We start from the raw sequence: 23,672 nt of genomic DNA on the forward strand, positions 1-23,672 counted from the left end.
AACAATCGAAATAAAGACGTTTGAACTGTGTTGACGGATTCCTTGTTACAAAACGCAAACATCTTCCTGCAAAAAGTCTGAATGAAGTATCTCTGATAACACGTGGAACATTGAATTATTATTATGTTTGATTAATCATTTAATTTACTTAATGTTGCAAATGTATCCTCCTACTTTACAGAAAATTAAATGTCATTCGTTTTGTGCATTATTAACTTATTGTAAATCAAGTAACAAAAAAATATTGGGAGAACGATTGATACTCTTACCATTATGTTGCCCGACTGTACAGTTTAACTTTCCAATTTTTGTCCTCAACCTGCACCCAGATGACATATATTCTCAAAATATTTTTAATACAATGTGATGACCATGTGGTTAATGTACCCCTGCATTTTCCAGGATGGGCACCAGTCATTGTCCGTGTTACCTATCTAGTTACAATTCTTCATATGACAACATATTACAACAGTCATTAAGTACTACCCATCTCAGTTTATCTATCATGTGATTGCTTTCCATAAAGTTGAGTCATCAGTTTGGTTATAGTTTTTTTTACACCGAATATTCCTTTTAGTGTCTGATATCCTCACTTTGACTTTTCCAGTTGTAATGCTCATGTTGCTAAAACTACATGAGCAAGTATTGAGATTGATAAAATGTTCTAAATAGTAGTTTGCATAATAGTTAAGCATCCATGGACGTCTTAGGGCACTATCAATGGTTTTGGTTGTACATGTCAGGTGGCATATACCTCAGTCAAAGCAAGGGTAATGACCTTTCGCGGGAAGAAGACCCCATAGTGTAGGCTCAGGTGCGGTCACTCTCTCTTGAAGTCTAGTATGTACTAGTTTAATATTGCCACTTTTTCTGAAGGAAAACATAGGACAAGCACTTTGGAATCAAAATGCTCCAATGCCTATTTATTATCTTTTTTAGGGCGTTGGATGGTAATTATGGTGCTTCGGGCAGTTGTGTTTGGTTGATGTCGGAGGAACTTATTGTATATCCTGTTAAAATGCAGTGGGCATACACCTGACATTTAAAAAAAAAGCTTGTTTATTGAATTTCATTGAATATAATTAAATAACAATTTACCACCTCAAAATAAGTGACAAGATATGGATGAGGCTCAGATGTGACCAAGCGATTAGTACTAGAATACATCACTGACATAGATTAATGATTAGCAGTAGAGAATTATATATTGCCACTGAATAAACGTAATGCATTTACGAATGTTATCTTCATAGTAATAACTGAGCTGCCATGGAGAAAGGAGGGCATCTTGTGAGAAAAAAAAACAGGTCCACTAATCAGAGTGTTATATCCTGATAAAATAAAGACATTTTTCAAAACGTTTTTGAAAATGGCCATGGTGGCTGAGAGTGAATGTATCCTCCAGTGGCTTTGAACTTATGTCAATGGCCCTGTTGTGGCACATTACATATAGCGTTTTAGCAAGTGTAGTAACTGTGTACAAACATGCAAAGATGTTGTGGCTCTTTACTAAAGTTTAATTTGCCTTATGTTGCAGGATCTCCCAAAATCAATCCGGGCTAATTTTATTCTCGATGTAGAAACGGAAGAGCTGTTTATTGTAGCAGGATTGCAGGATCGTGTGGTTCAGGTAATTCGGTGTTTTATGCATGTTTGGAGAATTTCATTGTGAATCTTTAATATTCCTCCTCTATGCTATGAGTGTGGCGTTCTAATCTAGGATCCTGATCGATACTGTGACCTTATGCCCCTATTCGGCTATAAATCCATTTATTCCCGATATTGGCATAACCGTTCAAGTGCAATATTCAGTAACTCATCTCTGGCCTCACATGAACAGAGCCACATTCCAGAATAGCTTTCTCTGCCACTTCCTTTGCAACCAATTAGTGCAATGACAGAGCAGAAGTTACTATCTGAGATTCCTAGATTAACACTCTGAGTTCTTCAACAAGATAAAAACTCAGCAAACCTGGAAATCCCCGCTTGCTGTGTTTTGATTAGTAATAGAACTCTAATGAGCACTGATAGACGATCACTTCCTAGTGACATCTTATTGACGTCTTATGTCCAGCAAACTTACGTCAAACAAGGCACCTTTCAGGTATAAATACTACCAACGTGGCCTTAAGCAAGTCCCCTGTTGCCCGTCGCCTGAAGCTGCTGTTATGCTGAAGATATCATAGCTGCTATCGCTACTGCTATCGCTGCTAACTAGCGAACGATGGTGTGGTGAACTTAGGAGCTGAACAGCCGTACCCCTGCAAGAGCCCAGCAGATGCAAGCTGCCCGCGGACGCTGTCCCCCCTCCTTCTCCTCCTTCTCCTCCTCGACGCGCTGAAGAAGAGACGCTGCCTTTCTCTTGCCGAGAAATCCAGCTCCAGCGTTTCTGGTCTACCCTTGCGGGTGACTGGGATATCGAGCCCTGAGGGAGATACCAGACCTCCATCATTCTATTCCAGAGGTATGGTGTTGACTAAACCCTTTGAGAGAGAATTCTTGAAGCAAACCTTGGCAAAACCAACTTAACTTAAAGCTACTTACTTACTCCCCTCCCAAGTAGTAGGCTTAGGTCAGGTACACTGGGGTAGGCGTAGTTAGAAGCACCAGTTGAGTATTTTAGCCTAATGTATATATGAATGTATATATGTTTTATTACTTTTAAACCATTGTAAGGCTAAGTAACCATATCAATGCTTTTACAGTATTATTTCGCAATACTTATCTTACTGTACGTACTTTTTGTCATAACAAGTCTTGCAATTGTGGCAATTAATTTTGCTTGTATGAGAAGAAAGACTGTTCAATAAATGTTACCTTTTATTGACAACGCCCGTCTCTCTATTCTCTACATATTGTGAAAGTAATCTGCACCAACCTGACTGAGTAAAATAACTGTCTATTGTTTCACACGACCCTAGAGATTGACTCTTGATCTGAGGAGCAAAGTTGTCATGTTGCACGGTTGTTGGAAAACTGAATCCCTTCTTGTCTGTGCCAGGGAAGCTGATCACTTCCTATTTCAGTCAAGAAAGTTTCCAGTGACCTCTGAGCTAGTTGGTAACAAACCCAATTAAGTTTAGCATAGTCAGTAGAGGCCTGGAAGATCCGCACTTCTACGTCGATACTACTGTTTATGTTATTCCAATGCGCAGGGCCTATTGGGAAAATAGGAACTACGCTACATGGCGCCCAACGTTTGGTAAGGCGATAAACTAACGCAAGACGTTAGAGTAACTCATTCGTGCATATTTCACACAGACCCCTTTCTCCCGTAAATACTCCAATAGACGTCTGGAGTGGGTGAAAGGTTAAAATCCGCCCGAACTCAGTAGGAAGAGATTCCTATGTAAAGCTCTGGTTTATTCAACGTTGAAGGATGCAGTGTTCCAAAATATTGTGCACCTAATCTTTGTCTCCTTGGAGACCTACTCTGCAAACCTTGCATTTATACAATGCCAGGAGAAAACGGAACCACTGGGGCCGCAGCAGATGCGACTCAGCAGGGTCCCGACAACACAGACCCGGACGCAATTATCATCCCGGTCCACTTAAGAAAGTCTATAACGTTAAAACTTATAGAAAACGGACTGACACCACAAGGTGGTACAGTAATTTTCGTGATAGAGGCACACGAATATCGGCAGACAGAGGTATTCTATTCATGGATAAACTTTCCAGCGGCAAACGCTAGAACAAAAGAGTTTCACTATTACAAAATAGAGAAACCACCGGAAGAGTACGCTCCTTTCGAGGAGACTGAAATCCCACTAAAATTCCAAGAGCACCTGCTCTAGTTTAATGGCGCCCTAAAACATAATGATCATATTACCAGGCTCGGTCCACTAGGTAGACCAGGAGCAACGTGGCCGGTTCTAGTCAGCTACACACCACATCCGGACATTGCAAAAATGTCTAGAGAAGAGCTGTTAGTACAGATAAAAACCCTTATAAAAATACATAGGCAATTAGTCCAATATGTAATGCGGACTGCAACAGTCCAGCCAGCTGTTAATGTACCACAGCTGACCCCTCATCAGGGGAACACTAATAAAATTACACCACAGAACATACAGTCATGTCTTGGTAAAACACCCGTAAGAAGGGAACAAATTCCTTTCTGGTTAGCACAGAAAATCACTCAAATAGAGGCAGTATTTCCTGATACTACCCCTATAGAGAAAAACAGAATCTTGACCATCTGCCTTCCTATGGGAATCGCACCACACATAGAGGACTGCGACACTTAGGGTACAGTCTTTGCTTCCATTTACACAAAAACACACGGTGTTCCGTCTATGGCGGTAATACCAGAAGTGCTAAAACAGATTCAAAATGAATACGGTCCAGAGCCAGCTTTAAATCTTGGTATGAAATTACTGAAAGACTTCAAGCAGGTCTCGGCTATACTATTAGCCAACATAAAGGGAGAAGCAGCATCTGTGGCGATCCGCCAGAAGTTGAAGGAAACAGATATAACAGATCAGCCAGTTGAGCTTGCCAGAATCATAATGCTATGAAGAATTAGGTAGAGACAGCTTGGGTGGGAAACCAGTAAAGCCCCAACTGCTCGAAAATCCTGAAAAATTATTTATTATAAATAATTCAAACACTCCTAAAAAGAGCTGGGATGGAAATAAACAATCCACTCCCAAGGAAAAAGTTTTCCAGTCCAGAGGAAGGTCTCCTCGACGGAGGGAAAGAACTCCGACTCGAGAACACCAGTCTCCCCAGAGGGAGCCCTCTGAGAAAAGATATAACCTTAGAAATAGGGATAATTTGAAAAAACCTGATAGATATCAAAGTATTGATACACGTCCCTCTCGATCTTTTTCGCAGAAATCGGAAAGAAGAGGACGGTCAGACCCAGGAGAGCACACCAAGTCCAAAGACAAGGAACCTGCTCAGAGTAAAAAATCTCAATTTCCAAAAAAGAAGGTAGCCAGTATTAGAGTAATCAACCATGCCGAGAATACTGAGGACACAGTTGAAAAACGGGGAGTGGGCATTGACAATGTTGGACAGTGCAGCAGAAATCAGTATAGCCCGCAAGATCTTGATGAGTCATCTGGAGACAGTGGACACGAATTAATACATTCAGGTTGAAACTGCCGACACCAGACTTAGCGAGCCCCATAAAATATACGAAATAACATTGCGTATAGAGGGTGATAAGACTAGGAAAATAAAGGGTCTATTTTGGGATAAACTCTCAAAAGGCTATGATATTCTGTTAGCTGAAAAAGATTGGCCCCCAGAGTTTGTCAGGGAGTGCCCTCGTGGCGAAGAAATGATTATGCCTGCCTTCTCGAATCACATTCCGATTCACAAAAAATATACATATGCAAGGAAATGGGCAGTAGCGCAGGCACCGGCATTATATAAAAACCATGTAGGATGGGATGAGGACTCACCTCCTCACAAAATCCAGTTAAAAAGTGAACCAACTGCCCAACGGCAGTATCCCATTAAGCAAGAAGCTAAAAAACAGGTCAGGGAGATCTTAGATCAACTTGAATACCAGGGGGTGATTGAAACATGCACCTCTCAAATGAACAATCCTTTGTTTCCTGTCTCCAAGCCAGACAATACATATCGTCTAGTTTTGGACTACAGATACCTTAATGCATGTTGTAAAACATTTGCAGTACAAAACTCGCATAGTGCAGCCCTTATGAATAACATAGTTAGGGAAAAATATAAAACAACATTAGACATATCTAATGGTTTCTTTTGTCAAAATATTGCACCAGAAAGCAGATATTTGACCGCTTTCTCAGCATGTGGGTCGCAGAAAAATTCTGTCGACTCCCACAGGGGTTCAAGAACAGCCCAGGACTATTCTCAGCTAGAGTAACAGAGTTACTACAAATATATGATGATGAGGCATTATCTTACGTAGATGATATTTATCTCACAGACGACGACTTGGATACTCACTTCAAAAGAGTGAACACCATTATACTTGGGTTCGGAGCAGAGGGTTACAAATTCAACTTTAAAAAGTCTCGAATTGCCCATCTGACAGTACTATTCTTACGGTACGAATTATCAAGTGAAGGAAAAAGCCTAGCGGACAACTTCTTAGAGAAGTGCGCTGTACTCCAAGCTCCAAAAACGCTGAAGAATTTACAATCCATTCTAGGTTTTCTGAATTTTGGAAGAACCTACATTCTAAATTACGCAGAGAGGGTTAAACCTCTCTACGAACTAAATAAACCTGATTTTAAACAAATCACCTGGACTCAAAAACACACAGAAATTTTGAGATCACTGCAAACAGACATGTTAGCAAAAACAAAAATAGATACACGTGACAATACACACGGTCTTGTAATCCGAGTCATCCCAGGAAGATGCAGATTCACGTACCTGACCTCTAATGAGGGAGAAAAGCTACCAATTTCAATTAAATCTCACTTGTACACACAAGTAGAAAAAACATTCAGTCACACAGAAAGAACTGTGAAAGCAGTGCAAATCGCATTAGCAAAATAAAGAGAATTAGCACAGGGTAAAAGGATTAATATCCTCACACCGGAATCCACCTTCGAGGCGCTATTCAGCCCAGTAAACCTGCCTACAGTGTCACTGGATCCGAAATGGATACAGTGTGTAGATTCTCTAGGAGCGGAAGATGTGAAATACTATTTCACACCGCAATTCGAAGAACTGAATGATTTAGAATATGAAGAAGAATATCCTCTGACAATCGAACTTCTGCCTCTCCCACAATACGCCTGTATAATCTATACAGATAGATTTGTACAGCATTTCAACGTAGAGAGCAAATCCTATGATGCAGCCTGTGCGATTATTAAAGGTCGTTGGCTGTGCGGTAAATTCAGACCGAAAGTAACAAAAACTGAATCATTGAGAAACTGTTCGGCTCAGAGAGCTGGAATCAGATGTTTAAAGATGGCGCTCGAAAATGCAGAACGTGAATTCCCCACACTTATCGTGTGTGATTCTCATTTATGCGTCAACTCTTACAATAATAAACTGCAGAGTTGGATTAAAAACGATTACAAAGATGACACAGGTGCCACAATAAAGCATAAATTGCTCTGGAAACAGGTAGCTCTTTTACATAAAGAACTACAAAAGACTCACGTGATACACGCACAGAGTCTTCAACGTGATGGCGTTCACGTTGCAGGGAATTCATTGGCTAATACAGCCAAAGCGGAAGCAACTAAACCGGCTTCCGTAGCCACAAAAAGCGTACAGAAAAATACATAGACGGGGAAACCATGCTGGCAGTAAAAACGACCGTAAAAGGCGACTGTGCAGCACTGCCCGTGAACTATCCACTCAATTATGCATACGTAATCGATGCAAACTCCGTTCCTTTTGCTCGAATCCCTGGAGTGGGGGATAGGGTAATTCCAAACATGAACAGGAGAATATTATTAATAGCAGACGCACACATGGGTGAAGGTCCAAGGCACATTCAGATGAGGGAATCTCTGACTGAATTGCAATCAGTATACTGGTGGCTGGGGATGAGCGTGCAACATCAGATATATGTAAAGAACTGTCCGGACTGTGATAGGGATCGCAGTAATGAACCGGTCCTGCCTGTTGCACAGTTACCATTTATAGAAAGGGTAATGATGTCCGCAAGCCATTCAGCGTCCTATTAATCAGTTAAGGCTAAACACACTTAAAAAATATGGCCTCCAGCGCTCGGCTGACGCTAGAACGGTTATAAAAGATCTGCGAGTCTTTATCGGCACATACGCAATTACCACGTTCCATTCTGACCAGGGTCCTGCTTTTAGCTCTCGAGCTTATAAGGAGGCCATGGCCAGCATGGGAATTGGGTTGCGGTATTCTTGTCCGTCGCACCCCGAAGGGAATAGTGTGGTTGAAAGAAAAAACCGGGACATAAAGCGATCTATAACAGCGAAGGTATTAGGTTCAGGCGCTGGGTGGGTCAAACATTTAATAAGTGTCCAGTCCAGTCTTAACAATTTGCCAAGAAAATCTCTAAAAGGTTTCAGACCATACGAACTATTGTTCGGAATTAGAATGACAATTCAGGACTTAGATAGTCAGGTATCAGTGGTACAAGATAAGAAAACAGACTTTGACATCAAAGATCGTTTGGCTGTTTTACAGGAACTGAATGAAACAAGAAAATCCTTAAGCAACATAAAGTTAAAGCAACAGCCAGATACCACTGACGAGGCACCACAAGCAACAGCCCCAGCAAGGCCTGTCTGGATTCCAAAGATTGGGGATCTAGTCAGAGAAAAAATCGCGGTGAAGAAGGAATTTGGGCCTTCTTACAGAAAAGCAGTACCTGTCTTGGCAATCACCGGAACAAGATCAGTAGTACTACCGCCCCTTGCTGGTAAAAAGGAGAACAGAGTTGTATCTATCGACCTGGTAAAACCACAACCATGTGGCCTATAATCAACAGTAGGCCCAGTGGACTCCCAAGAAACAACAGAATACCCAAACTTGCAACAATCCAAGAGGTTCAAACTGAAAGACTAATCACATTCGATCAGCCTGCAGTGCAAAGAGAAGGACTATGCAATAATGCCATGGAACTCGTGCCTCTTGAGACACAGATTGAAGATTGAAACAGTTCGTCAAGAAACACCAGTCTACAATAATGTGGCATCAGAAAGTGCTACCGAGAGACAGATTGAAAGAACAATCCCAACAATTGATAGAACTGCCTCTGGTTATTTCATCAACTTCGACAACTTCTCTGAAGATCAAAACGACCCCGAAGTGATGCCAGAAACAAAAATGACTTTTAAAGAAAAAGCAACGGAACTCTTTCATCAACTGAAGGAAATCTACCTTATTTCACCTTGGTTAGAGTTCTGGTTCGGTCTAGGTGTATTTTTCCTCCTGCTTTGGCTCATCATGGTACTTTGTTTGGGAAAATTCATTGAGGGAAAATATAGTACAATGGACACAGCAAGTCAGAACATCAACCTAGTCCTGAAACCACACAGATCATCCCATGTGAAGAAAAGAGAACTGTCAACAGTAAATGTCACAGCAATTCCAATACCTGGTGGGGTAGTATGGGAGAAAACTGACTATGAGATCTATGGTCCGGTCGAGATCCTGAAGTATCCTCATCAACTGAAGGTTTCCTTAAGTGACTTTGTAAAACCTAGTACATTCTTTGATGATTGGGACTTTAACAGTATTAATGACATGATGTCTGATTTAGTAATGTCAGCTAGATTCACAGAACATGATTATTTACAAGGTTCGTCTAGTTATGAACAGTTATTCTGCTACACACATTATGGCGATCATTATTTGCATAAATCTGCACAGCCTAGAAATGTTTTTAAGTATAATCAATGGGAACATTGTTCTACACCACCTAAAAGCAGTTCTAAAGCATTTTTTGAGAACCTCAAATACTTTTCAGGGTTTAACACCAGTGATGCAGAAACGTTTTATTACAAACTGTTGGATAAAACAGGAATGAAAACAATGCTGACAAATTCTAAATTGATATATTCAGAAGCATTTTATGAAAAAATTATGACATTTGGTTTTGATTATTGGAAAAATAACATTGAAACAAAGACCATTTAGGGTACAAAAGATTGGCAGGTACAAGGTCTTGAAGCACTATTCAGAACCTGCATGATACCAGAACAAATGATGTTTTTAAATGACACAATACACCAAACATCCTGCCTTGGCCTAGCTAAGATCAAAGACCTAAACAAACCGTCTATTCCAAAGCCAATACCTGAGAATACAACAACAGATATTGAGATAGACGTATCGCAAATTTTACATTTTAACAGAACACATCCTGATTGGAAAAAGTGGTTAATCTGGCCTACTGACACAAACAACTGTCAAGATGGATTCCTGAACAAAACACAGGGGTTAAAAATGACCAGACAAGACCCTAGATACTCCCAGAGACAACATCCAGGGATAGTAACAACATACAGTGTAGGGAAACTCTGCCTTGAATGGCTAGGAACATCCACACTGGCTGAAATTAAGCAACACTTGTCTTTACTAAAAGATGGTGCTGATTTGCGCGATTTCATTCTTGGACCACGCAAACAGCGTCAAAAGCGTTTCATAGCGACCAGTATCTATGCTGCGTACAACGAGGCTTGGAAAGTCACACAAATTGAAACAGCTGAAAAAATACGAGAAATTGATCGTATTAATTTGGAGAAATCACTTTCTGTAGTGGACAATGGGTTAATGACTCTGTCCTCCAGAATATATTCGTTGGACAATATTGTATCTTCTGCCTTTGACATAATAGACAGAGACTTGCTAATGTTACAGCATGGCCAATCTCAATTACGTTCTATTGTACAATTAGGCTGGACGCTGCAAAATCTTCGTTCAGGCTATGTGCCTTGGCGTTTAATCAACACAACGTCATTATTTTCCATTTTTAACCTTACTGATAAACAAATCAGTTTGGCACAGAAAGGAGCAGACTATACAATCCTGAGCATCGAAAAACTTGAGAGATTACCATTGACAATGTCAGAAAGTCCTGTCATTGAATGGATAATACACGGAATTATCACTATTCCGATAACAACTTTCCGATTTAAAAAGTGCCTTGAATACATACCTACTGGCCAGTATGAACGATTGGGTAAAGGTTATGTTAAATCAGAATGGAAATTACCATACACACATTCATGCTATAGTGACAGCGACAAAAATGTATTTCTTAGTGGTGAAAATTGTAAACATTCACTAAGCGGTATACTTTTGTGTCAGGGTATTAATTTACACGGAGCCTGTGAAGGTAATTCTAACAACCTTTCATGCCACCAGCTTGTCACACCTGCAACTCAGATAGAGCCCTTCTTTATGCAACTTGCGAATGGGAGTTACATTCTTAGAACGGCTCACAGATGTTGTGGCCTTGTTCCAGGGAAAAGTTATCTAGTAAGCGTAACATCCATGGTCAAATGCTGTATGCAAGCATTGTTCCCGAGTGGGCCTGTAGACACAGAGACTCCCATCTGGCCTCGTCTGAATCTCTATTCTATACGAATTGATACTTTAAGCAAAATGAAGTCTGTGCTTTTGCAGACAACAGTGCCCATAACGTCATCAAAAGAGACGTATGATCTTCTAGTTGCAAGGACAGCAACGGAGGTTCATGACCTTTTATCAACAAATTGCCCCGTGCATTTCGTAGCAATGCTTAGCCAACTCCTTAACATGTCTAGTGCCACAGGCATCCCAGGCATATTTAAGACGATTTTTACGGGACTGCTAACACCATTTCAAGCAATTCTGGGAATCGTTCCAAATTTTGGCCACTCTGTTTTTGGCGGCATACCCCTATTTTTGGGACTTGTAGCAGGGATTTTATTTTTGACCCTCCTGCTTCGTTATGGCAAGCCACCGCTCAGACATGACTCCTATGGGAATGGAAGAGACAATCCTAGCAATCCGCTACCGGGACAGAATAACTAGAGTCCTTGGATTGGCCAGGCTGAGAGATCTAAACATGACCTGGTTCCTTTCATTCAGACCTATATGGCAGAACTGTATCTTACCGGTACTTCGATGTATGCTATGCGGAGATGAGTGCGTGTTGGACATCTGTCTTTCACTTCCATCAGCAGTACCAATGGACGTCGATACTTTGCTCAGTCCGATAACGGCTCACGCATTGTGTTGTCCCCAGCGGCTACCAATCCTGATGACGGCATTCGTTGAGACTCCTGTGCTACGACTAAGTGGTAACAGTGGAGCGAGTGACAAAAGCAGCATCACCCAGGTACGACCTTCTGTGAGCATTGCTGATCCCGACTATGATGACAGCAATCATTCTCACACTTGCCAAGTTACAGCACTATCGAATTTGGTCGAACTGTAACCTGATTTTGTAGACCAATTCTTTGAGAGCCTGTCTGATATGATGTTCTCACCCGGACAGAAATAATAACTTTGGAGAACTTTCCGACACACAGCATTCCCATGAACTCTGAATTCGGCCTTCAGTTTTGAACAACAAAAACTGCTAAAAGCGTTGGAACTCTAATTTCCCCGTTCAAGCAATAATTCTTTTGAATTGAACACTTTTTAATATTCACCCTTTTTGGCACGAAAAATTATTTGCTTAAAGTAAAAACTATTCTTAGAGAACAGAAGCTTTAAACTTTTATTTCTACATACATCTAGAGACATAATAACTTTACACCAGCCTCTAGCAAATGTTATTGCAATGCATTTATATGTGATGAAATTATCTCGCCCTTCTTCTGTTTCAGAGATATTTCATGTGTAATTCTTTTTGCATAATCGTTCATTGATTTCATATGCTATAATTTTTGAATGATTTCTATGCTTCAAAAACGTACAGTACCTAAATTTTCACGTATTACAATATATGCCTATTTCAAATGCATTTATGTATTTTGGGGTGGGCAATGTTACACATGCATCTTATTGCTCTAGTTTTAGTAATTTGATGGACATGAATTCGTGGAGTGGGTGTGGTGTTCTAATCTAGGATCCTGATCGATACTGTGACCTTTTGCCCCTATTCGGCTATAAATCTATTTATTCCTTATATTGGCATAACCGTTCAAGTGCAATATTCAGTAACTCATCTCTGGCCTCACACAAACAGAGCCACATTCCAGAATAGCTTTCTCTGCCACTTCCTTTGCAACCAATTAGTGCAATGACAGAGCAGAAGTTACTATCTGAGATTCCTAGATTAACACTCTGAGTTCTTCAACAAGATAAAAACTCAGCAAACCTGGAAATCCCCGCTTGCTGTGTTTTGATTAGTAATAGAACTCTAATGAGCACTGATAGACGATCACTTCCTAGTGACATCTTATTGACGTCTTATGTCCAGCAAACTTACGTCAAACAAGGCACCTTTCAGGTATAAATACTACCAACGTGGCCTTAAGCAAGTCCCCTGTTGCCCGTCGCCTGAAGCTGCTGTTATGCTGAAGGTATCATAGCTGCTATCGCTACTGCTATCGCTGCTAACTAGCGAACTATGGTGTGGTGAACTTAGGAGCTGAACAGCCGCCCCCCTGCAAGAGCCCAGCAGATGCAAGCTGCCCGCGGACGCTGTCCCCCCTCCTTCTCCTCCTCGACGCGCTGAAGAAGAGACGCTGCCTTTCTCCTGCCGAGAAATCCAGCTCCAGCGTTTCTGGTCTGCCCTTGCGGGTGACTGGGATATCGAGCCCTGAGGGAGATACCAGACCTCCATCATTCTATTCCAGAGGTATGGTGTTGACTAAACCCTTGAGAGAGAATTCTTGAAGCAAACCTTGGCAAAACAAACTTAACTTAAAGCTACTTACTTACTCCCCTCCCAAGTATTAGGCTTAGGTCAGGTACACTGGGGTAGGCGTAGTTAGAAGCACCAGTTGAGTATTTTAGCCTAATGTATATATGAATGTATATATGTTTTATTACTTTTAAACCATTGTATGGCTAAGAAACCATATCAATGCTTTTACAGTATTATTTCGCAATACTTATCTTACTGTACGTACTTTTTATCATAACAAGTCTTGCAATTGTGGCAATTCATTTCTCTTGTATGAGAAGAAAGACTGTTCAATAAATGTTACCTTTTATTGACAACGCCCGTCTCTCTATTCTCTACATATTGTGAAAGTAATCTGCACCAACCTGACTGAGTAAAATAACTGTATTGTTTCACACGACCCTAGAGATTGACTCTTGATCTGAGGAGCAAAGTTGTCATGTTGCACGGTTGTTGGAAAACTGAATCCCTTCTTGTCTGTGCCAGGGAAGCTGATCACTTCCTATTTCAGTCAAGAAAGTTTCCAGTGGCCTCTGAGCTAGTTGGTAACAAACCCAATTAAGTTTAGCATAGTCAGTAGAGGCCTGGAAGATCCGCACTTCTACGTCGATATTACTGTTTATGTTATTCCAATGCGCAGGGCCTATTGGGAAAATAGGAACTACGCTACATGAGGGTGACCAATTACTGCTGAAAACCGGGGCCTTTTTTTTATTTTTTATTTCAGTAGATTTTTATTGGTTTTTTTTTTACATAGAAATAAACATACACATAAAACATAGAACATACTCTTTTAATGGATAACTCGTTCCAGGATTTCTGCCCAGTCTCGTTGGGTTGTGTGGCTCTACCTTACAGATATATACGTGCTAGGCTGATCCCCTTATCCAACTGTCCCCTTATAGGGTGGGGTGGAGGTGTGAAGAGGAAAAGAAAGGGGAAAGGAGAAAGTGAGAAGAAAAGAAATGCAAGAATTTTGTGGGGGCATGCAGTACTCAGGCTGGTGGCTTAGAGTTGTTCTTGTTTATGGCGGGTTATAAGAGTCCAGGTATTTGTCCAGGGTCTCCCACATGCCCCTGTGTGTTTGCTTCCATTGTGTCCGCCCCCCCTTAGGTATGTGACCCAGTTTAGCCAGCCCTTGAACGTTGCCTTGGCGGTGTCCTTCCATTTGGCTAGGACTGTTTTTACTGCCGCTGTGATTAGTAGATCTAATAGGTCTCTGTCTTGTCTTAAGTCTAGCTCAGTGGTTAAGTTCAAAATGGTTAATAGTAGAAGGGGGAGCTCCAGCTAGCCTGCGTACCTTTGCCTCTGCATCTTTTCTTGCCCTGGTGAACTTCAGCGGACATTTCACCTCACCCTGCCGTCCTCTGGCCCGCCTCCCGCTGTCAGCCGTGGCCGCCGAGTGGAGAGCGGGTCGGGGGGGGACCACAATCCCCTGCAGCCACTGCGCCGGAAGCCGCACATGGGGGATATTGCACCAGGAGGTGCATAAATACAAGCGTCACCTCCCGCATCGCGGCAGCGCGCGGGGTGCGCCGGGCTAAGCCCGGGCAAAGGGCGGGCCCTCTGTGGCCCTCAGAGGCCTGAGGAGACTGGACTGGGCAAGGGACCCTGATCTTTACATCTACCACAGACACCAGAACTGTAAGCACACTTATGCTTTCATTGAACTATCTGTAAATCATTTTTGGGTCCTTCTCTACTGATCAGCCACCACTCTACAGTAGAACCAGCTCGGGAACTTTGTCTGACGATCCTCTTGTTTCTTTTTTAGACTTTAGTAAAGAGAAATGTCGAATCGTGAAACTAGAAGCAAGGCTGCGGCGGGTGGTACAAAGTTGACGGGCAAACTGGATGACTTTATCATACGTACTAATTCTTTAATTGATCAGGGAATTGTACTGATGGAAAGAAGGGTCTCTCAAGACCTCGCATTAGCCAAAAGATCATCCCTGGGCCATATTGCCTCTGCACGCACCCCCAACAACTCTAAAATATTATCCAATCCTTTGCAGACCCATGCTGAAGTCCATAATATTCCTAGTGCTCAACCAGTGCATCATGTCCTGTCCTCCCTTGATCCCCAGGCTCCAGTCCCATCGGAAACTATCCCGCTAGTCACATTAGTTGCTACCCAAGTTGAGGACAGCAATAGCCAAACGAGGGGGAGACGGGAGGGTGCAATACCCAAACGTAAGCGCACCAAGAACAACACCTCTGGAGCTAGGAAAGCAAATTTAGCTAAAGCAGGGAGCCTTAGTGTCAAGGGTAGCATAGAGGTGATGAGGGAATTTGATGGGCAAAAGACAGGGTCAGATGAGGCCAGACCTTAAACCCCATCGCTACATCAGAGCATCATAGATGATACTATTCTAGATAATACCTTAGCTGACATCTTTGCTGACAGTATCTCAGTTGATAGTATAGCTGATAGCACAGGAAGAAAAGAAGAAAGGGAAGATACCCTAGTATGCACCTTGACGAAACTTATTAAAACCCTACTCACTACTTTAGAAGTAAGACTTCATGGTATAGAAAAACAGCTCCATGATTTGCAGAAGGACATTAGATCCCAGAATATCAATCATGTTAAGAGAGCAAATCATGTAACTGTACCAGTTATCAAGCCACAGTCATCGAATAAATGCCCAGCGTTGGTAAACAATACATTACCTAAGACCCCGTGCTGAATCCCCCTAACTTGGAAGGCAACAATGCATGTGCAAAACCTCCTGTAGCAAACGAGCCCACCAATAAAAAATCAGTTGGCCCCAATACCCCCGCCCCAAACCCTGATATAGCCCAACAAGAAAAGATCCGGAAGCATCGAAATATCAATCTTCCGCCAGACGCCTGTCCCTTTGTGATCGTCTTGACAGGGGTCCCGGAATTGGCCCCCTCAACTACAGAACCCTTTTGGGCACTTAAAAATAAGGTAACCCACTGGCTAAACAACAATCACCCTCTATCACCAAATATATTCAGCAACATCTTAATGGTCGAGAGAGTCCTTGGGTGGGTTACAATAGGAAAAGATCACAGGGGGATTGTGTAGTTGTAACATTTGAAGACCCCCGAACGGTGGAGCATATTTGCCTGGGTGTCCCTCGAAATAAGGGAACTACGATTACGGCTAGACCTCTATCCTATTTTTATATGCCTTTAGAGCAACCAGACAATGGATGGAGTTGCACAGGGATTTGAACCTCTATAGTTGGGGCGGGGGGGGTGATGAAGGCTGGAACCTAATACAACGAAGAGGTGGGAGGACTAATCAACGTGGTATCCAGCACAGTGGAGAACGGTTAGGCCCACAGCTTATCCCTTCTTTTATCCCCTGCCATAACCGGTACAGCAAACTGGAAGATGTTGACTGACTCCCAGCAGAGGTACTCGAATCATGGGTTCACACTCTGCAACTCTGGGCAATAGCTTGCTTAATCTCCACTACGGCCCCACCGCGATGGGATGCCTGGCTTTCACCTTGGGGATGCCCAGTATGGGGTTATCTCGCAGGGAAAAGCCAGGACAGGTTCCCAAAGCAAGCGCCTTGACACCTTACGGTGAAGGGCGCTATATAAGAACGTATGATTTACGATTTTATTTACGATTTACCTTAAAACCAGTGCCCTATTCTTCTTCCGTGCACTGATAACTTGCTTAATTCATCCCAAATGAATTTCTTGGGAGTAGAAATCCTATCTAGAGGATAGAATTTTATAGTGCTGGGGTTATTTTATCAGCAGAGGTAGAATATCCTTTTAATAAGTCAATTTGTTATAAATTATGACTTACTATTATGCTGCGGATATGTATTCTTGGCCTTATTGTCCACAATCCAGGTCCTAGTTTTGGAATATTAATGGAGCTCTGTTATTAGTGTTCATTGTCATCTCAATCAAATCTCTCTAATTGCACTTGATATGGAACTTACTGTTGCGGAGCTATAATATGCTTCTTTGCGTACTACACCAGTTCCTATTCGGGTCACCACTCTGCAGGTAGAATATAAATATACTTTACTTTGAACCTTTCTCTCCTACATGGGTTATATCATTACCCTCAGGAATTTTATTGTTTTCAAAGAAACAATTTTATTTACATATATATCTCTAATTGTTTTACATTTGTTACAGTAACAATGACAGTGCACAATTTCCACAACCAATTTGGGTCACTGTCAATTGTTATCTTTTAATACACCTGTAGATATTTACGTACAATTCATTCCCCTTTGTTTGGCATAGTTGTCGTACGGTTTCCACTTTCTCATTAGGAACTATATGTTTGTTTGGACTACATACATTGAGATGGTAGTAGCTAGACTGATTCCTAACACCCCCTCAGGATATGTATGCCGGTAGTCCTGCTAGTTCACAGTGCTTGCCTAAGTCACGCTAAACATAGATGGGTAACCAATGGTTTGGGCAACCTTAGAACATGACAACCCTGACTCCCTAAGGAATCGTGGTAACGGATCTAGAACCTTTTTGCTCAGTCACTTGTACATACTCAGATAAATACACAAGAAAATACACAGGGAGCCTTTTCAATATTTATTGAACAATTAGTATACTTATGAAGTGGAATTTGTAAGCAACATGGATTCAGGAAAACTAATCCTGCACTATCACAAGCAAATGTGGGTCAAAACTCAACAGGTAAAAAAGAAGGCAATTTAAGAAACGTGTGCATGAAAAAATTTCAGTGTTTCTTCCCAGGCCTAACCCAGCCATGTGACAGAGTAACAACTTAAAACATTGGTCCTGAAGAATGCCCAGAACCTCTTTGCAAGGTCACAAGTTGGACAGAAACATGTTGACTACACACTCTCTCAGCTTTAATCTATCTGTTGGGTACACCAGAATAAAGTTACTGTTCAATCCATTATCCCTCCTTGTCACTTTTCCTGCAATCTGCATACCTCATCCATACATGTAGCTCACATAGGGCCATTGAGATCACACAAAAAAACACTCCAAGAGCACCTCCCTTTCAGGAGCGAGTTGTAGCTCACACCAGGGATTCTTGTGACTTGGTGTGAGGAGGGACCCTATGATAAAGCATGCCTCCTAAAGGTGGCTGAGGCTTTGCGTCCTAAAGAAAGGAAATTGTTAAACGTCCACAGGCTACTCCTGTATGACTGATCTAATATGATCGGTTTTGTTGACCTTGTTCATGTTGTTGTGGTTTTAAGGAACAGTGCCTTGCCATGTAGAAAACATATTTTTATACAATATCTAATTCCCCCTGTATTGTGCTTTGCGGGCCAACAAGGCTGATGGGCTAATGTGCAAAGGTAAAACATACTAAACAGTCAAAAAAAGTATGTACCCAAAGTGAGGTTACCAAAGGCTCTTTGTCCCGCTTTTGGCATTTACATTTTCCATGAACAGGCCTTATTGTGAATAAAAATCAATTTTCAGAAATCAGTGTGGAAAAAATGTAGAGACTTGATTAAAAGTTATTTTTCATTTGATGTTGAAGGAAATATGTTTTCAAGCTTAGTAAAAAACATTTTAAAACGACTTTTTGTGGTGCCTGAGAGCAAATGGGCTAAAACTACTTTGGCTGTCTCCCTTCACTATGGCTGTAATTGGCACGCAGATTAGGTGGGAACTACTGGCCTCCAGAATGACAATACTGCTGCCTTTGGGAGCAGCAAAGCTGAAGTGGTGTAAACACTTACCACTTAGCAAGGATAAGTCAACTGGGTGAATCAAGGAAGGAATACATATTCTTTATTTCATGGGAAAATCCCTATGCAGATCCCAGGAACATAAACCACTCTCAGACAATCACCTGTGTCCAATGCAAATAAAACTGGTTCCAGCCAGGAGTAAGTGGGTTTTCCCTTATTTAAATATGGATATGCCGGAGAGGAAGTATACTGCCCTTGCAAAGGGAAAAGGCTACAACCATGTTCAATGATTGACCGTGAGAATGTTTTCAGTAAAGTGAGAGAAGAAATACTGCAAAAGGAGTTTGGACTTACATGGCAAAGTTGCTTGGATTGGGTTTAGGAATTTCCCAATCACTGCCTAGTGTATAGGATAAAAATTAATCCTCAGCACCAAATCCTCAGAAAATGTATGTACCTTTAAGAACATCCGAAGGAAGCAGCAGAAAAATCAGTCTTAGGGAAGATAATTGAAGGACTCCTGACTCCTGCTGACACTCGGATATAATAACTCTTCACCAAGGGTTATTTGGTTGCCCTCCTGTTGCTACAGGGATAAACAAAGAAGAAGGGGTCCATATACTGTAGAAGTTTCAGCTGACTAGGTTTGAGCTATCTGCAGTAGGCCTTTAGGGAGCCTTGGCTGAAAAGAGACTTGATACCCAGATGCCTTCCCTGAAGTCCACAAGAGGGACTAGAAATGACTTTGACAAGACACAGTAGAGATTTACTCTGGGACAAGTTGCTGAGGTTGGTCCAGGGCAGGGGCACCCTTGGCAGGCCAGATTTCCAGCTGTGTCCTGCTTGTACCTTTTTTGGGCTTGTGAAGCCCTGCCCGGTTCCATCAATAAGCTTTAGATCACTGGAAGATTTTGCAAGGTAAAAAAGTGACAATACAGATGTCAAACTGTGGTTTTGTTGCCAAAACTGAAGGCCCCCAAAGCGAGCTTGACAACAATGTATTTGGCATCGAGGACACCTCGCCAGCTTCAGCGTCTTGTCCTTCCTTACTGAAAGATTATGTGTAACCTGGGAGGCATTATAGGCCTGATGCTCCGTGAAGTCTTGGTCTACTGCAAACATTGGCTTTCATTAAACTTTTCCTTTTCTTGACACATTGTACCCTAAACGTTTTTTTAAAATAATCTCTTGGGTTCACCCGATGAATTTAACTATTTGTAGCTTTTTTTTTGCTTATTACATGTTTCTTGACTTTCCCAATTGTTTTTGGAGGTCTATGCTGTTGTGTCCCTAACTTTAATGTCGCTTTGTACTGCTTTTATGTAACACAAATGTCTCTCTCGGCAATCGCCTGCTTCTTGCGCTGTAGCTACCAGGGGTTAAGCAGAGACTCACTTAGAAATGTGATGTAACTTAACCAGACTGTGTTTAATAAACTAGAAGATGTACCCCTTTCCGAAATTATTATCCCTTTCTCTGATAGTAAATGAATGAGAAAAACTTGATTTTGTCAAGTGCACTTCTAGTCCTCAATTGCAAGCTGTAAATTAAGCTGTGTTCTGTGTCTAGGTTTACGAAGGGCTCATCTATATGGATTTTAGCAAAGATTTAATGGATAAACAAGGTTTTGGTAAGTATGCATATTTTTATAGTGTACTCATTAATTCCTATTATATACAATATTGTACTAAGGGCTTAAATGTGTTGCACCTTATGCTTAAGAGTGTGAGAGAAAATGATTTGTGTCTAAATTAGATTGTTTTGTGGTATGCTTACTATTTCTATTACTGAATCCCTCTTTGTTACCTAATTTCAAGGCAAATCGTGTAATATGCGTTTCCTTTAACTGATTGCTTGAAACCACACTTTGCAGTCTCAGCTGGGTTTTTTCAAGAGCAGTACTGTTTGAAATGGCCCTTTTTGCAGGGTTATCCCCAAACGTTTTGCTTTTTGATTCTTCCTCCTATTTTTTCTTGATCTGCTGTTTTTGGTTTTAGGACTCTGTGCACTTTACCACTGCTGATCAGTGCTAAACTGCATATGCTCTCTGTGTAAATTGTGTTATGGATTGGTGTTTTCATGATTGGCATATTTGATTTACTTGTCAGTCCCTAGTAGAGTGCACTGAGTGTGCCTGGGCCTGTAAATCAAATGCTACTGGTGGGCCTGCAGCACTGATTGTGCCACCCACATGAGTAGCCCTTAATAGGTAGCTCAGACCTGCCACTGCAGAGTCTGCGCACAGTTTGTAACTGCCATGTCGACTTGGCAAATGCAGCCACTTGCCAAGCCCTACATTTCCCTTTTCTTACATGTAAGTCATCCCTAAGGTAGGCCCTAGGTACCCCTGTAGGCAGGGTGAAGTGTATGTGAAAGGTAGGACATGCCCTCAGGTGTGCGGTATGTCCTGATAGTGAAATACTTCCAATTTCATTTTTCACTGTTAAAAGGCTATCTGGCCCATAGGAAAGCATAGGAGTTAATCTATCACATCTTATAAATATAAGTTCCCTTTGGGACCAGATAGAAAAATAAAGTTTAGTATGCTTGAACTCAAAATCTAAAGATGCATCTTTTAGTAAAGGTGATTTTTATATTCTGTGTTTGAAAATACCACTTTTAGAAAGTAGTTATTTTCTTGCTTAGCTATCCTGTGTGCCTCTGCTAGGATGTGTATTGACTGTCTGGCTTTGGAGTGACAAGGGTTGGGGAGGTGCATTTTCTCAGACGGCCACCGGGGGGTTGATGTGTTTTATGCCTTTCCTGAATGAGTCAGGGCTGTGCTGAATAGACCTGGGCTGCATTCGGAGTAGTGGGAGGAGTTTTTACTAGCACCTGAATAGGCCCAGTCGGCATTTAGAGTGGTGGGAGGAGATTTCCCTTTCACCTGAATAGGTCCTGTCTGCATTGGACAATGCTGTCTCCACCTCCTACCTGGAAGCTGCACCAGAGAGGACAGAACTGGGTTGGGCTGGGTAGAGACACTCTCTGCCTTCAGAGAAGAAAGGTTTTGGTGGTATACATATTGGGTCCCAGACCCCAGAACTTTAGAATTCTTTTGGACCAAGAAGACTGCCAAGAAGAAGAGCTGGAAAAGATGTGAGGAGGAACTACTACTTTGCTGTGTGCTTTGCTGTGTTGGCCTGCTGCGGCTGCTTCTGTTTTAGGCAGTGAAAGGACTGGACTGAACTTTCTGCAATCTACATTTGGATGTTTCTCCAAGGGCTTGAGGTAGAGCTTGGCCATGTTCAAGAAGTCTCAGGAACAGCAAAGACTGTAAGCGCTTCTAAACTCAACACTGGGGACTGTGTGTTTTGTGCTGCAACAGAAGAAAAAGCAACCTGAGGCCGTCGATGATGCCGCTGTCGACTCCGTGTCCTGAAGGCCCCAACACCACACAACTACCCTGGTCTCACCGACGACGCCTGCTGATGCCACCACCGAGCTGCTGCTCGCACCGCGATCTGTGGGCACAGCACTCTGCACGATCTTGCTTCACAGCGATGCCTTGGTATCCCCGATGACGCCGCTCCAAACCGAAATCAACGCTGCTGCTTGCACTGTGGTTCGAGGGCACCGCTCGTAAAGTTACATGATGCACCGCCCTCATCCCGCACCGCAGCCTTGGCCTACCAACACCGGCGCCATGGACTCCAGTTCGTCAGCTGACAACAGCGCTTCAGCAACGACGACGACGCTGCTTGCACCGTGACCTGCCAGCACCACGACAAGCACTGTATCACTGCGCACCACAACCCTAGTCTCACCGACAACAACGCTACAAAGCCACTGCTCGTACCGCGACCTGAGGGCACCGCACGCCACACCGCTGCACTTTCCACAGCAGCACCTGACGCCTGCTGACGCCAGTGCTCCTGACTTCACCAGAGAGGAGTTCGATCTGCAACGCGTGTGACTTTAAGGGCCCCATCGACTCCTGCACCAACCTCCCGAACGGACACCGTGCCTTCGGAAGCTCAACGAAAGTTCACCAACGCCCTGCATTTCTAACAGGTACTGTTTGCAGGTCTTCCCGACACCGTAGCTGGCCCACAACGCCGCAGTCAGCCAGAACTGTTTGGATTTGTTTGTTCACGGCACCGTGATAGCCCCGGACGGAGCTATCGACATCAAGGAACTGTTTTTCAAGCATATTTTGCTAACTGAAGATTTTCACGTACTATATAGTGGACTTTTTTTAATCGTTTTAGGTCTTGTTTTAAGTATATAAAAATATTGGATATTTTTTTCTCAACTGGTGTGGTGACCTTTTGTAGTGCTTACACTGTATTACTGTTGGTTATAGTGCAAATGCTTTACACACTGCCTCTAAGATACGCCTGACTGTTTGTGCCAAGCTACCAAGGGGGTGAGCAGGGGTTATTTTAAGAATGTAACTCCCTTATCCTGACTAGAGTGGTGGTTTCTGCCTGGCTGTGGCGCATGCCCTAGCCTGTCAAAAATCCCATTTCTAATACGTAATTTATGCTTTTCATTTGATTTGTGACCGGTAAAAAAGATAAAAATCAGAGCCATAATGGCATAGATCACGGGTACTCATAGGCAAACCTTCCTTGGCGGCCCGCGGACCTTGCAGACATCGTACCTGTGTTTTTTTTTTTTTTTAAAGTGTCAGCAAACACCGCCGGTTGCAGCAGCGTGGACTACGAGAGACTAATCTATGGGGGCCGGGCGATTCCAGCGATAGTCAGAGTGGAGATGCAGGGGCGCTAAGAGGTGAAATAC

The 23,672-nt window shown here is 42.4% G+C and overlaps 1 protein-coding gene across 1 annotated transcript in view; it reads left to right on the forward strand.

Annotated features, from left to right (window-relative positions):
• The window catches only part of LOC147732447 (uncharacterized), an 899,668-nt gene that overhangs the window by 788,954 nt on the left and 87,042 nt on the right, over nt 1–23,672 (forward strand). The window contains exons 16-17 of the mRNA XM_086956972.1: nt 1,538–1,630; nt 20,496–20,556. Of these exons, the coding sequence (XP_086813098.1) occupies nt 1,538–1,630; nt 20,496–20,556 (154 nt within the window). The remainder of the gene's footprint in view (nt 1–1,537; nt 1,631–20,495; nt 20,557–23,672) is intronic.

This window comes from Lissotriton vulgaris, chromosome 2_1 (assembly GCF_964263255.1).
Source record: "Lissotriton vulgaris chromosome 2_1, aLisVul1.2, whole genome shotgun sequence".
Classification (NCBI taxonomy): Eukaryota; Metazoa; Chordata; class Amphibia; order Caudata; family Salamandridae; genus Lissotriton; species Lissotriton vulgaris.